The sequence below is a fragment of the Dendrobates tinctorius genome, unplaced genomic scaffold (assembly GCF_039654945.1).
Source record: "Dendrobates tinctorius isolate UK_male_01 unplaced genomic scaffold, ASM3965494v1 ptg000058l, whole genome shotgun sequence".
In the NCBI taxonomy this organism is placed as follows: Eukaryota; Metazoa; Chordata; class Amphibia; order Anura; family Dendrobatidae; genus Dendrobates; species Dendrobates tinctorius.
Genome location: NW_027361726.1, coordinates 25028881 through 25045566, shown reverse-complemented (window position 1 = coordinate 25045566; position 16686 = coordinate 25028881). Strand labels below are relative to the sequence as shown.

The 16686-nt window shown below is 51.4% G+C and overlaps 1 protein-coding gene across 2 annotated transcripts in view; it reads right to left on the bottom strand.

Moving 5' to 3' along the window:
* The window catches only part of GALC (galactosylceramidase), a 34478-nt gene extending 20680 nt beyond the window's left edge, over positions 1–13798 (bottom strand). Inside the window, exons 1-2 of one of the 2 annotated variants that reach the window (XM_073578227.1) lie at positions 13622–13798; positions 5995–6063 (exon numbers count right to left, since the gene is read on the bottom strand). In XM_073578227.1, coding sequence (XP_073434328.1) covers positions 5995–6063; positions 13622–13738 — 186 coding nt within the window. In that variant the 5' untranslated portion in view covers positions 13739–13798. The remainder of the gene's footprint in view (positions 1–5994; positions 6064–13621) is intronic. The other variant, XM_073578226.1, reaches the window with a different exon arrangement.
* Positions 13799–16686: the final 2888 nt, after the last annotated feature.

Genomic DNA, 16686 nt, shown 5'->3' with positions numbered 1-16686 from the left:
AGAAGAAGGCTCACACACTCAGGTTTGTCTTTCCCCATGCTTTACACTGCAGCTCTGCTTGCTCAGACTGACAGAAGATTATTACGAGCATATTATATACAGGGCTCTGAATTAACAGCAAGATCATTGTCAGGACAATGCAGAAGGGACAGAAAAAAACACGACGCTCCTTAATCAGGGAATTTTCCCCCTTTCTTCCAAGAGTCAGAACGGTTATTTTTTCGCTGATAGAGCCGTATAAGCGAGGGCTTGTTTCTTGATTATTCTTCATAATTCGTTTTGTCAAATAATGTAGCAAAAATGTGAAAAAATTAGAAGTGGTCAAAGATACAATTACATCTTTTATTTGGAAGGGGGATGGGTTGTTTTTCCAACGTTCATAGTGCGGTAATAATTAGCTGGAAACACAATTCTACAGGTTGTGTTCTCACAGACACCAAACTGTATAGATTTTAGTTCTGAATAAGTGATTAAAAAAAAAAAAAAAATTCAGCTTTGGGGAAAAAAAAGTTTTACTTTGTGCATTTTTTTGCTTTTTCATCTATTGAGCTGTTTAAGAGCTTGCTTTTTGGCGTGCTGAGCAGACGTTTACAGTGATTTGGGGTACATACCATGTTTCTATTGCATTTTTCTTCAAGAAAGTTAGATGACAAAAAAAAAATAAACGTAAAAAATTCTGAAATTTTGATTATTTCTTTTTACGGCGTTTAATGTACAAGTTCATTATTCCTATATTTTGATAGATTAGACTTGCATGAACGAGGGATAGCAAATGATTGCTTTTTCTACTTTATTTTTAACCCCTTAATGACCAGAGCTTTTTTCGATTTTTCGTATTCGTTTTTCGCTCCCCTTCTTTCCAGAGCCATAACTTTTTTATTTTTCTGTCTATATGGCCATGTGAGGGCTTATTTTTTGCGGGACGAGTTGTACTTTTAAATGACACCATTGGTTTTACCATGTCGTGTACTCGAAAACGGGAAAAAAATTCCAAGTGCGGTGAAATTGAAAAAAAGTGCAATACCACACTTGTTTTTTGCTAGGTTCACTAGATGCTAAATCTGACCTGTCATAATGATTCTCCAGGTCATTACGAGTTCATAGACACCAAACATGTCTATGTCCTCTTTTATCTAAGTGGTGAAAAAAAAATCCAAAGTTTGCTAAAAAAAAAAAAAAAAATTTGTGCAATTTTCCGAGACCTGTAGCGTCTCCATTTTTCGTGATCTGGGGTCGGTTGAGGGCGTATTTTTTCCGTGCCGGGCTGACATTTTTAATGACACCACTTTTGTGCAGATACGTTCATTTGATCTCCCATTATTGCATTTTAATGCAATGTCTTGGCAACCAAAAAAACGTAATTCTGGCATTTTTAAATTTTTTCTCGCTACGCCGTTTAGCGATTGGGTTAATGCTTGTTTTTTATTGATAGATCGGGTGATTCTGAACGCGGCGATACCTAATGTGTGTATGTGGGATTTTTTTTTTTTACTGCTTCATTTTTGATTGGGGTGAAAGGGGGGTGATTTGAACTTTTAGGGGTTTTTTTAATTTTTTTTTTTTTTTTACTTTTGGCATTCTTCAATAGCCTCCATAGGTGGCTAGGAGCATGCGCAACCCGATCGGCTCTGCTACATATGGGCAATGAGCAGATCGCCCATATGTAGCAAATTTAATCCTGTGCTTTCAGCGCCGACCACCGGGTGGCGCTGAAAGCCATATGCCTGGAACAACCATAGAGGTCTCAGAGACCAATGGTTGTCTAGGCAACATGACGCTGACCCCCGATCACATGACGGGGGTCGGCGATGAGGTCATTTCCGGCCCGGCGGCCGGAAATGCTATTTAAATGCCCGCTGTCAGCTTTGACAGCGGAATTTAACTAGTTAATAGGTGCGGGCGGACGGCCTATTGCAGTCACATGTCAGCTGTTCATAACAGCTGACATGTCCCGGCTTTGATGTGGGCTCAGCGCCGGAGCCCTCATCAAAGCAGGGGATATGTCTAATGACGGACTGTGTCCGTCATTGGATATTAAGGGGTTAAATGAGGGAAAGTAAATTGAATTTTTATTTCTATAAAAATATATATTTTTTTTACATTTTGAAGCCTTTGATCACTTGTACTATATACTGCAATACCATAGTATTGTCATATTTAGGCAACATCAAGGCCTGGTATGGAGCTCTGGATTAGGTGGAGAGGGATGTGCAATTCCTGATGAACTATAAACAGGTGCTTCTCACAAAATACGTTAGAACACCAGCTTGAAAAATAATTTTAAAATCCAAAATGTTGGCCTACTGAAATATATGCACAGTAAATGCACTCAATACTTGGTCAGGGCTCCTATGGCATCAAGTAATGCATCAATGCGGCATGGCATGGAGGTGATCAGCCTGTGGCACTGCTGAGGTGTTATGGAAGCCCAGGTTGCTTTGATAGCAGCCTTCAGCTCGTCTGCATTGTTGGGTCTGGTGTCTCTCATCTTCCTCTTGACAATACTCCATAGATTCTCTATAGGGTTACGGTCAGGCGAGTTTGCTGCCAATCAAGCACAGTGACACTGTTCTTTGTAAACCAGGTATTGTTACTTTTGGCAGTGTGGACAGGAGCCAAGTCCTGCTGGAGAATGAAATTTCCCTCTCCAAAAAGCTTGTCAGCAGAGGGAAGTATGAAGTGCTCTAAAATTTCCTGGTAGACGGCTGCACTGACTTTGGTCTTGATAAAACACAGTGGACCTACACCAGCAGATGACATGGCTCCCCAAACCATCACTGATTGTGGAAACCTCACACTAGACCTCAAGCAGCTTGGATTGTGGCCTCTCCACTCTTCCTCCAGACTCTGGGACCTTGGTTTCCAAATGAAATGCAAAATTTACTTTCCTTGTAGAGTGAGTCAATGACTGCCTTCTAGACATCTGTCAGCAGTCTTCCCCATGATTGTGGAGCTACTGAAACAGACTAAAGGGGGTTTTACACATAGCGATATCGCTAGCAATAGCACTAAAACGTCACTGATTTTGTGACATTATAGTGATATTGCTAGCGATATCGCTATGTGTGATACTTACCTCCGACCGGCTCCCCCGCTGTCTGTCGCTGATCGCGCGAGATCGGGCAGCTCCATTTCTCGTCGTCTGCTTCCTGCTGTGTGAGACGAGCGACGCTGGACGCGGGAGGGAGGACGTCTGAATCGCTGTGTGTGAAAGGTGAGTATCGTGCGCTGCATCGCTACTGCATCGCTGTGAGATCTTCCTGTGTGGAAGCTCACTAGCGATCATTTAGCGATGCACCAGCGATCCTGACCGGGTCGGATCGCTGGTGCATCGCTAAATGTAAAAGGGCCTTAAGGGACCTTTTTAAAACGCTTAGGAAGCCTTTGCATGTGTTTTTTGGCAATTATTCTAATTTACGGAAATAAATGACTTTTGGGTTTTCATTGGCTGTAAGCCATAATCATAACATTAACAGAAATAAATCACTGTTTGCAATGACTATATAATATATGAATTTCACTTTTTGTATTGAAGAACTGAAATAAATTAATTTTGTGAGAAGCACCTGTACATCTATTCTGTGCTGTTTCCTAAATATTTACATCTTTTCCTCATGATTTCATTTCACGCTTTGACATCTATTTCTTCCAAAGTATAAATATTTGGGATTGTGCAATACTGGGCTTTTCATTCGGTTTGCATACTCACATTACTCTATTTTGGGTTTCTCCATTGAGCACTTACTGAAAAATTATCCTTATTTTGACTATGCATACCCATGTGCATTACTCCTCTATAATTGCACACAGCACTTTTCCTTATGGCTCTGACATGGTCTCCTTCCTAGGTCCGATTCCTAGTATATTTATTAATGATTTATCAAAATTCCTAACCGTTTCTAGTGATTAATAGTTACTGTCTATTATATTTTGGTCTGGATATGTTATATGTATTTATGAAACCAGATTATGCATTCATTGGTTGCACACACATCCCCCTCCCCCAATATTTATCTCTTATTTTTACTTCCCCACTCCCTTGTTTCCCACTCCTCTTCCTCACCCCATTATCATATTTTGTATATGGTTTAATAAAATCATTATTCTTATAAAATAATTTTACCCAATTCTGAATATTGTGTATAGGTTTAATATTTTACTTATTCGTAGGCTTCTTTAGCATATTTTGTTTCCACTTTGGCATTTCCTTCTATATAGGTTTTCTGCTATGGAGCTCAGCCTGTGGCTGAACTTCAAAGGAGAACTAAGACTGCAGTAATGGGGGGCCTTCAGCAGGACCCAGTCTGCCATGGTAACTCAGTGTTCCATGTAGAACCATGAGGATCGTGCCACATGTGCCCAATGGAAGCTAGTGTGTGTCAGCTCTCGCACAGGTTCCATTTAAACACACTGTCAAGGATTGACAGAGCAGCTGGAACTAATACCAGCTGTGCAATGTAGCCAGCAACAGCTGCATGTGGAAGGAGTTCACCTCCTGAGCCTCATCCAGACTCGCATATCTCAGCCCAGAACGCTTCTTCATATCACAAACGGAGAAGTGGTTAATAAGAGGAGCGTGTGATGGTGTGATATGCTATGTGGATATCATTTTGTGTATATTTCTATTTCACTGATTTTCATAGTGTTTTTCTTGTTGCCTTGTATGTCTGCAGCCTGACTTTATCTATGTCTCTTGATGAGCCCCTGTAGTGTCATAATCCCCCAGGCACCTTTGTCAGGCATGGGAGGCCTGAAAACCACCGCAACCCATCTGACTACTCCTGGCCATAGGGAGGGGGCTGGAAAGGGAGGGGGCTGGAAAGGCGGGGGGGGGGGGTTTGGAAGTCAGTTTCTGTGTGGAGAGCATCGTGTGAACACAGCACGTCAAAGAGAAAGGAAAGCGTATGGACTTTTAATCCTCTGGCTGCTAGACTTTCATCTCCCTGGCCATTTTATCCTGTTACTGAACTGCATACGTGTTCTGGACTATTGTATCCTCAGTGTGGTGGATTGTTTCTGGACCTTCTAATTTTGACTATAATAAAGGCCTTGGATTGTTCACACTTCCCTCGCTCTGTTGATTGTGTGTTACCGGAGAAGGACCCCGTGACAACTAGCGTCCTGGAGATTAATGCAGATTACAAGTCACATTTCCTCACAATCTATTTCCTCTTGATCTCTTGCAGCTGAACAGACGGTGATAACAGTGAAATGGGTGGGTGACGATAACATCAGTACCTCTGCTATCAGCCATGGCAATCAGTACAGCACAGGCAGGTTGTAAGTTTGAATGTCGCAAAAGAAAGAACAAACCAAACCCCTCACTAGAGGAAATGATAAATAAATCCTGCACATAGGTCCATCATCATGATAGTCTGCCCCACAACATCTCTGATTGCAGTTAGTGAACAATGGACACACCTGATAACATGCCAAACAGTCTGACCTGGTCCTGTTCACAGCTGTTTCTAGATTGCACACAATTGTAATTAAGTCAGTCCCAGCAGGACCCCAGACTGATACATTGTGCCGAACATCCAATACAAAAAGCACAAAGGTTGTAAAATACTCAAGACAACCCATTCTCCATCACTTTATTTCCCCAAGGAAAATAACACTCATATATTCATCAGCAGGGTCGAACACCAGCTCCGGATGCAATTATAGGTTTTATTGTTAGAAACGAGGAGGGGGGACATTGGTATTGAGAAGGTCCTAACGATGAGCTGTCAGTCAGTGCCAGGGCCCAGTTTACAGATGCAGCGGTCTTTACACAGAGCAGTGACTGAAACCACTACAGTGCTACCACCAAGTCTGAGCGCTGAAAGTTGCCAGATAAAGTTACTTTCCTCCCGGCAGCGGGAACAGGGCAGGTTCAGAATGTTATTATTATGCAGATTAACCCCATGACAGATTCCCTTTAAAGATTAGAAAGTGACACAATGTATCGTTAGGTGAAGAAGCTGCAGCTCACAATGCACTGCATGGCTTTACCTTAAACAGATAATCCAGGATCTGGGAGCGGAACGGCTCCGGGTAATTCACCAACAGACGGGAGGTGGCCTGAAAACACAAAACAAGAGCGTGGAGACCAAGAACAGCAGATGGGGGGCACAGAGAGCCCCAAAGTGACACGCAACACAATCCCCCAGAGCAACTGTAGCCTCCCATACCTGCTCCCCCCTCCTTACATACCTGTGCCCCCCATAGACCGCTTCCTCACATACTAGTACCCCCATAGACCTCCATCCTCACATACCTGTGCCCCCCATAGACCCCCATCCTCACATACCTGTGCCCCCATAGACCCCCTCCTCACTTACCAGTACCCCCCATAGACCGCTTCCTCACATACCAGTACCCCCCACAGCCACCTCCTCACATACCTGTGCCCCCACAACTTTCTCCTCACATGCCTGTGCCCCCTAAGACCCCCTCCTCACATACCTGTGCTCCCCATGGACCGCTTCCTCAAATACCAGTACCCCCCACAGCCACCTCCTCACACACCTGTGCCCCCCACAACTTCCGCCTCACATGCCTGTGCCCCAATAAACCCCCTCCTCACATACCTCTTCCCCCCCCATAGACCCCCTCCTCACATACCTCTTCACCCCCCCATAGACCCCCTCCTCACATACCTCTTCCCCCCCCCCATAGACCCCCTCCTCACATACCTCTTCCCCCCCCCATAGACCCCCTCCTCACATACCTCTTCCCCCCCCCATAGACCCCCTCCTCACATACCTCTTCCCCCCCCCATAGACCCCCTCCTCACATACCTCTTCCCCCCCCATAGACCCCCTCCTCACATACCTCTTCCCCCCCCCATAGACCCCCTCCTCACATACCTCTTCCCCCCCCCATAGACCCCCTCCTCACATACCTCTTCCCCCCCCCCATAGACCCCCTCCTCACATACCTCTTCCCCCCCCATAGACCCCCTCCTCACATACCTCTTCCCCCCCCCATAGACCCCCTCCTCACATACCTCTTCCCCCCCCCATAGACCCCCTCCTCACATACCTCTTCCCCCCCCATAGACCCCCTCCTCACATACCTCTTCCCCCCCCATAGACCCCCTCCTCACATACCTCTTCCCCCCCATAGACCCCCTCCTCACATACCTCTTCCCCCCCATAGACCCCCTCCTCACATACCTCTTCCCCCCCATAGACCCCCTCCTCACATACCTCTTCCCCCCCATAGACCCCCTCCTCACATACCTCTTCCCCCCCATAGACCCCCTCCTCACATACCTCTTCCCCCCCATAGACCCCCTCCTCACATACCTCTTCCCCCCCCATAGACCCCCTCCTCACATACCTCTTCCCCCCCATAGACCCCCTCCTCACATACCTCTTCCCCCCCATAGACCCCCTCCTCACATACCTCTTCCCCCCCATAGACCCCCTCCTCACATACCTCTTCCCCCCCATAGACCCCCTCCTCACATACCTCTTCCCCCCCATAGACCCCCTCCTCACATACCTCTTCCCCCCCATAGACCCCCTCCTCACATACCTCTTCCCCCCCATAGACCCCCTCCTCACATACCTCTTCCCCCCCATAGACCCCCTCCTCACATACCTCTTCCCCCCCATAGACCCCCTCCTCACATACCTCTTCCCCCCCATAGACCCCCTCCTCACATACCTCTTCCCCCCCATAGACCCCCTCCTCACATACCTCTTCCCCCCCATAGACCCCCTCCTCACATACCTCTTCCCCCCCATAGACCCCCCTCCTCACATACCTCTTCCCCCCCATAGACCCCCCTCCTCACATACCTCTTCCCCCCCATAGACCCCCCTCCTCACATACCTCTTCCCCCCCATAGACCCCCCTCCTCACATACCTCTTCCCCCCCATAGACCCCCCTCCTCACATACCTCTTCCCCCCCATAGACCCCCCTCCTCACATACCTCTTCCCCCCCATAGACCCCCCTCCTCACATACCTCTTCCCCCCCATAGACCCCCCTCCTCACATACCTCTTCCCCCCCATAGACCCCCCTCCTCACATACCTCTTCCCCCCCATAGACCCCCCTCCTCACATACCTCTTCCCCCCCATAGACCCCCTCCTCACATACCTCTTCCCCCCCATAGACCCCCTCCTCACATACCTCTTCCCCCCCATAGACCCCCTCCTCACATACCTCTTCCCCCCCATAGACCCCCTCCTCACATACCTCTTCCCCCCCATAGACCCCCTCCTCACATACCTCTTCCCCCCCATAGACCCCCTCCTCACATACCTCTTCCCCCCCATAGACCCCCTCCTCACATACCTCTTCCCCCCCATAGACCCCCTCCTCACATACCTCTTCCCCCCCATAGACCCCCTCCTCACATACCTCTTCCCCCCCATAGACCCCCTCCTCACATACCTCTTCCCCCCCATAGACCCCCTCCTCACATACCTCTTCCCCCCCATAGACCCCCTCCTCACATACCTCTTCCCCCCCATAGACCCCCTCCTCACATACCTCTTCCCCCCCATAGACCCCCTCCTCACATACCTCTTCCCCCCCATAGACCCCCTCCTCACATACCTCTTCCCCCCCATAGACCCCCTCCTCACATACCTCTTCCCCCCCATAGACCCCCTCCTCACATACCTCTTCCCCCCCATAGACCCCCTCCTCACATACCTCTTCCCCCCCATAGACCCCCTCCTCACATACCTCTTCCCCCCCATAGACCCCCTCCTCACATACCTCTTCCCCCCCATAGACCCCCTCCTCACATACCTCTTCCCCCCCATAGACCCCCTCCTCACATACCTCTTCCCCCCCATAGACCCCCTCCTCACATACCTCTTCCCCCCCATAGACCCCCTCCTCACATACCTCTTCCCCCCCATAGACCCCCTCCTCACATACCTCTTCCCCCCCATAGACCCCCTCCTCACATACCTCTTCCCCCCCATAGACCCCCTCCTCACATACCTCTTCCCCCCCATAGACCCCCTCCTCACATACCTCTTCCCCCCCATAGACCCCCTCCTCACATACCTCTTCCCCCCCATAGACCCCCTCCTCACATACCTCTTCCCCCCCATAGACCCCCTCCTCACATACCTCTTCCCCCCCATAGACCCCCTCCTCACATACCTCTTCCCCCCCATAGACCCCCTCCTCACATACCTCTTCCCCCCCATAGACCCCCTCCTCACATACCTCTTCCCCCCCATAGACCCCCTCCTCACATACCTCTTCCCCCCCATAGACCCCCTCCTCACATACCTCTTCCCCCCCATAGACCCCCTCCTCACATACCTCTTCCCCCCCATAGACCCCCTCCTCACATACCTCTTCCCCCCCATAGACCCCCTCCTCACATACCTCTTCCCCCCCATAGACCCCCTCCTCACATACCTCTTCCCCCCCATAGACCCCCTCCTCACATACCTCTTCCCCCCCATAGACCCCCTCCTCACATACCTCTTCCCCCCCATAGACCCCCTCCTCACATACCTCTTCCCCCCCATAGACCCCCTCCTCACATACCTCTTCCCCCCCATAGACCCCCTCCTCACATACCTCTTCCCCCCCATAGACCCCCTCCTCACATACCTCTTCCCCCCCATAGACCCCCTCCTCACATACCTCTTCCCCCCCATAGACCCCCTCCTCACATACCTCTTCCCCCCCATAGACCCCCTCCTCACATACCTCTTCCCCCCCATAGACCCCCTCCTCACATACCTCTTCCCCCCCATAGACCCCCTCCTCACATACCTCTTCCCCCCCATAGACCCCCTCCTCACATACCTCTTCCCCCCCATAGACCCCCTCCTCACATACCTCTTCCCCCCCATAGACCCCCTCCTCACATACCTCTTCCCCCCCATAGACCCCCTCCTCACATACCTCTTCCCCCCCATAGACCCCCTCCTCACATACCTCTTCCCCCCCATAGACCCCCTCCTCACATACCTCTTCCCCCCCATAGACCCCCTCCTCACATACCTCTTCCCCCCCATAGACCCCCTCCTCACATACCTCTTCCCCCCCATAGACCCCCTCCTCACATACCTCTTCCCCCCCATAGACCCCCTCCTCACATACCTCTTCCCCCCCATAGACCCCCTCCTCACATACCTCTTCCCCCCCATAGACCCCCTCCTCACATACCTCTTCCCCCCCATAGACCCCCTCCTCACATACCTCTTCCCCCCCATAGACCCCCTCCTCACATACCTCTTCCCCCCCATAGACCCCCTCCTCACATACCTCTTCCCCCCCATAGACCCCCTCCTCACATACCTCTTCCCCCCCATAGACCCCCTCCTCACATACCTCTTCCCCCCCATAGACCCCCTCCTCACATACCTCTTCCCCCCCATAGACCCCCTCCTCACATACCTCTTCCCCCCCATAGACCCCCTCCTCACATACCTCTTCCCCCCCATAGACCCCCTCCTCACATACCTCTTCCCCCCCATAGACCCCCTCCTCACATACCTCTTCCCCCCCATAGACCCCCTCCTCACATACCTCTTCCCCCCCATAGACCCCCTCCTCACATACCTCTTCCCCCCCATAGACCCCCTCCTCACATACCTCTTCCCCCCCATAGACCCCCTCCTCACATACCTCTTCCCCCCCATAGACCCCCTCCTCACATACCTCTTCCCCCCCATAGACCCCCTCCTCACATACCTCTTCCCCCCCATAGACCCCCTCCTCACATACCTCTTCCCCCCCATAGACCCCCTCCTCACATACCTCTTCCCCCCCATAGACCCCCTCCTCACATACCTCTTCCCCCCCATAGACCCCCTCCTCACATACCTCTTCCCCCCCCATAGACCCCCTCCTCACATACCTCTTCCCCCCCATAGACCCCCTCCTCACATACCTCTTCCCCCCCATAGACCCCCTCCTCACATACCTCTTCCCCCCCATAGACCCCCTCCTCACATACCTCTTCCCCCCCATAGACCCCCTCCTCACATACCTCTTCCCCCCCATAGACCCCCTCCTCACATACCTCTTCCCCCCCATAGACCCCCTCCTCACATACCTCTTCCCCCCCATAGACCCCCTCCTCACATACCTCTTCCCCCCCATAGACCCCCTCCTCACATACCTCTTCCCCCCCATAGACCCCCTCCTCACATACCTCTTCCCCCCCATAGACCCCCTCCTCACATACCTCTTCCCCCCCATAGACCCCCTCCTCACATACCTCTTCCCCCCCATAGACCCCCTCCTCACATACCTCTTCCCCCCCATAGACCCCCTCCTCACATACCTCTTCCCCCCCATAGACCCCCTCCTCACATACCTCTTCCCCCCCATAGACCCCCTCCTCACATACCTCTTCCCCCCCATAGACCCCCTCCTCACATACCTCTTCCCCCCCATAGACCCCCTCCTCACATACCTCTTCCCCCCCATAGACCCCCTCCTCACATACCTCTTCCCCCCCATAGACCCCCTCCTCACATACCTCTTCCCCCCCATAGACCCCCTCCTCACATACCTCTTCCCCCCCATAGACCCCCTCCTCACATACCTCTTCCCCCCCATAGACCCCCTCCTCACATACCTCTTCCCCCCCATAGACCCCCTCCTCACATACCTCTTCCCCCCCATAGACCCCCTCCTCACATACCTCTTCCCCCCCATAGACCCCCTCCTCACATACCTCTTCCCCCCCATAGACCCCCTCCTCACATACCTCTTCCCCCCCATAGACCCCCTCCTCACATACCTCTTCCCCCCCATAGACCCCCTCCTCACATACCTCTTCCCCCCCATAGACCCCCTCCTCACATACCTCTTCCCCCCCATAGACCCCCTCCTCACATACCTCTTCCCCCCCATAGACCCCCTCCTCACATACCTCTTCCCCCCCATAGACCCCCTCCTCACATACCTCTTCCCCCCCATAGACCCCCTCCTCACATACCTCTTCCCCCCCATAGACCCCCTCCTCACATACCTCTTCCCCCCCATAGACCCCCTCCTCACATACCTCTTCCCCCCCATAGACCCCCTCCTCACATACCTCTTCCCCCCCATAGACCCCCTCCTCACATACCTCTTCCCCCCCATAGACCCCCTCCTCACATACCTCTTCCCCCCCATAGACCCCCTCCTCACATACCTCTTCCCCCCCATAGACCCCCTCCTCACATACCTCTTCCCCCCCATAGACCCCCTCCTCACATACCTCTTCCCCCCCATAGACCCCCTCCTCACATACCTCTTCCCCCCCATAGACCCCCTCCTCACATACCTCTTCCCCCCCATAGACCCCCTCCTCACATACCTCTTCCCCCCCATAGACCCCCTCCTCACATACCTCTTCCCCCCCATAGACCCCCTCCTCACATACCTCTTCCCCCCCATAGACCCCCTCCTCACATACCTCTTCCCCCCCATAGACCCCCTCCTCACATACCTCTTCCCCCCCATAGACCCCCTCCTCACATACCTCTTCCCCCCCATAGACCCCCTCCTCACATACCTCTTCCCCCCCATAGACCCCCTCCTCACATACCTCTTCCCCCCCATAGACCCCCTCCTCACATACCTCTTCCCCCCCATAGACCCCCTCCTCACATACCTCTTCCCCCCCATAGACCCCCTCCTCACATACCTCTTCCCCCCCATAGACCCCCTCCTCACATACCTCTTCCCCCCCATAGACCCCCTCCTCACATACCTCTTCCCCCCCATAGACCCCCTCCTCACATACCTCTTCCCCCCCATAGACCCCCTCCTCACATACCTCTTCCCCCCCATAGACCCCCTCCTCACATACCTCTTCCCCCCCATAGACCCCCTCCTCACATACCTCTTCCCCCCCATAGACCCCCTCCTCACATACCTCTTCCCCCCCATAGACCCCCTCCTCACATACCTCTTCCCCCCCATAGACCCCCTCCTCACATACCTCTTCCCCCCCATAGACCCCCTCCTCACATACCTCTTCCCCCCCATAGACCCCCTCCTCACATACCTCTTCCCCCCCATAGACCCCCTCCTCACATACCTCTTCCCCCCCATAGACCCCCTCCTCACATACCTCTTCCCCCCCATAGACCCCCTCCTCACATACCTCTTCCCCCCCATAGACCCCCTCCTCACATACCTCTTCCCCCCATAGACCCCCTCCTCACATACCTCTTCCCCCCCATAGACCCCCTCCTCACATACCTCTTCCCCCCCATAGACCCCCTCCTCACATACCTCTTCCCCCCCACAGACCCCCTCCTCACATACCTCTTCCCCCCCACAGACCCCCTCCTCACATACCTCTTCCCCCCCATAGACCCCCTCCTCACATACCTCTTCCCCCCCATAGACCCCCTCCTCACATACCTCTTCCCCCATAGACCCCCTCCTCACATACCTCTTCCCCCCATAGAGCTCCTCCTCACATACCTGTGCCCCCCCCATAGACCACCTCCTCACATACCTGTGCCCCCCCATAGACCACCTCCTCCTCACTTACCTGTACCTCCAATATATCCCTTCCTCGCATACCTGTGCTCCCACACCCCCCTCCTCCGATACCAGGCCCTACCCAAGGCCAGAAACCTCCATTCGTTGAACAGCCCCGCACCCGGCCGCATGTTCCCCTGTCTCCGGGACACTCACGCCTCCTCCGCTGACAGCACCGATCCCATCAAACTCCCGGCCCAGTCCTCCCCGGTCACTGAGCTCATACACCGCCCGGACCCCGAGAACACAGAGAGCAGCTAACAACAGCCGCATTACTCCCGTCACCTGACCCGGAGTCACCTGACTGGTCACATGACACCCGGAAGTATCTGGAGGGGAGGGGCCACAACTTCCAACCTCCTTCGGTCCAGTGTGATACTGTCTGCTGAACTGTGTAGTGTATCTAATCCTATCCTGTGTGATACTGACTTCTGAGCTGTGTATCTAATCCTATCCTGTGTGATACTGTCTGCTGAGCCGTGTATCTGATCCTTTCTTGTGTGATACTGTCTGCTGAGCCATGTATCTAATCCTATCCTCTGTGATATAGTCTGCTGAGCCGTGTATCTAATCCTCTCCTGTGTGATACTATTTGCTGAGCTATGTATCTAATCCTCTCCTGTGTGATACTATTTGCTGAGCTGTGTATCTAATCCTCTCTTGTGTGATGCTGTCTGCTGAGCCCTGTATCTAATCCTATCCTGTGTGATACTGTTTGCTGAGCTGTGTATCTAATCTCTTGTGTGATACCGTCTGCTGAGCCATGTATCTAATCCTATCCTGTGTGATACTGTCTTCTGAGCCGTGTATCTAATCCTTTCCTGTGTGATACTGTCTGCTGAGCCGTGTATCTAATCCTCTCCTGTGTGATACTATTTGCTGAGCTGTGTATCTAATCCTCTCTTGTGTGATACTGTCTGCTGACCCGTTTATCTAATCCTCTCCTGTGTGATACTGTCTGCTGAGCTGTGTATCTAATGCTCTCCTGTGTGATACTGTCTGCTGAGCCGTGTATCTAATCCTCTCCTGTGTGATACTATTTGCTGAGCTGTGTATCTAATCCTCTCTTGTGTGATACTGTCTGCTGAGCTGTGTATCTAATCCTATCCTGTGTGATACTGTCTGCTGAGCTGTGTATCTAATCCTATCCTGTGTGATACTGTCTGCTGAGCCGTGTATCTAATACTATCCTGTGTGATACTGACTGCTGAGCCATGTAACTAATCCTGTCCTGTGTGATACTGTCTGCTGAGCCGTTTATCTAATCCTCTCCTGTGTGATACTGTCTGCTGAGCTGTGTATCTAATGCTCTCCTGTGTGATACTGTCTGCTGAGCCGTGTATCTAATCCTATCCTGTGTGATACTGTCTGCTGAGCTGTGTATCTAATACTATCCTGTGTGATACTGTCTGCTGAGCTGTGTATCTAATACTATCCTGTGTGATACTGTCTGCTGAGCCGTGTATCTAATCCTATCCTGTGTGATACTGACTGCTGAGATGTGTATCTAATCCTATCCTGTGTGATACTGTCTGCTGAGCTGTGTATCTAATCCTATCCTGTGAGATACTGTCTGCTGAGCTCTGTATCTAATCCTAACCTGTGTGATACTATTTGCTGAGCTGTGTATCTAATCCTCTCTTGTGTGATACTGTCTGCTGAGCCCTGTATCTAATCGTATCCTGTGTGATACTGTCTGCTGAGCCGTGTATCTAATCCTATCCTGTGAGATACTGTCTGCTGAGCTGTGTATCTAATCCTATCCTGTGTGATACTGTCTGCTGAGCCGTGTATCTAATCCTATCCTCTGTGATACTGTCTGCTGAGCCGTGTATCTAATCCTATCCTGTGTGACACTGACTGCTGAGCCGTGTATCTAATCCTATCCTGTGTGATACTGTCTGCTGAGCCATGTATCTAATCCTATCCTGTGTGATACTGTCTGCAGAGCTGTGTATCTAATCCTATCCTGTGTGATACTGTCTGCTGAGCCATGTATCTAATTCTCTCCTATGTGATACTGTCTGCTGAGCCATGTATCTAATCCTATCTTGTGTGATGCTGTCTGCTGAGCCATGTATCTAATCCTATCCTGTGTGATACTGTCTGCTGAGCCGTGTATCTAATCCCATCCTGTGTGATACTGTCTGCTGAGCCGTGTAGCTAATCCTATCCTGTGTGATACTGACTGCTGAGCCGTGTATCTAATCCTATCCTGTGTGATACTGTCTGCTGAGCCATGTATCTAATTCTATCCTGTGTGATACTGACTGCTGAGCCGTGTATCTAATCCTATCCTGTGTGGCACTGACTGCTGAGCCGTGTATCTAATCCTATCCTGTGTGATACTGTCTGCTGAGCCGTGTATCTAATCCGATCCTGTGTGATACTGTCTACTGAGCCGTGTATCTAATCCTATCCTGTGTGACACTGACTGCTGAGCCGTGTATCTAATCCTATCCTGTGTGATACTGTCTGCTGAGCCGTGTATCTAATCCTACCCTGTGTGACACTGACTGCTGAGCCATGTATCTAATCCTCTCCTGTATGACTCTGACTGCTGAGCCATGTATCTAATCCTCCCCTGTGTGACACTGACTGCTGAGCCATGTATCTAATCCTCCCCTGTGTGATACCTTAGGTTGCTGTTGAGACCACCTTTCCTCCAATATCACACACTGATCACAGTGAAGAATGGAGGAAGATAGGGGGGAGTGAAGTAGAAGAGAGGAGGCTAGAAGGAACAGATGGTTCTGGATGGGGAGTAGGGCCTGGTGGGGAACTTAAAGGGGGTCTGGTAGGGGGCAGAGACCTTTGGGGGATTACAAAGGAATCTGGAGGGATCAGAGTTCTGAGGTCGGACAAAGGAGCTTGGAGTAGGATAGACATGTCATGAGAGAGAGAGAGGAGTCTGGAGGAGATGGACAATGGATTGGAGCACAGTGGTCTGAAGGGCACAGATGAATCTGGAGTAGGACTGAGGGGTCCAGAGGAGGACAAATGAGTCTAGAGGGGAATAAAGAACAAAGAGGAGCTTGAAGGTGAACAAAGGAGTCTAGAGGGGATTAAGGGATCTGAAAAGAACAAAGAGGAGTCTGAAGAGGGACAGAAGGGTCTAGAGGGGTCCGGAGGAGACAGAGGAGAGTTTCCAGAGTGGTCTAGAGGGAAACTGGATCGTGGAGTTTGACAGATAGGCTTTAAGGTAGAAAGATAAGTCTGAA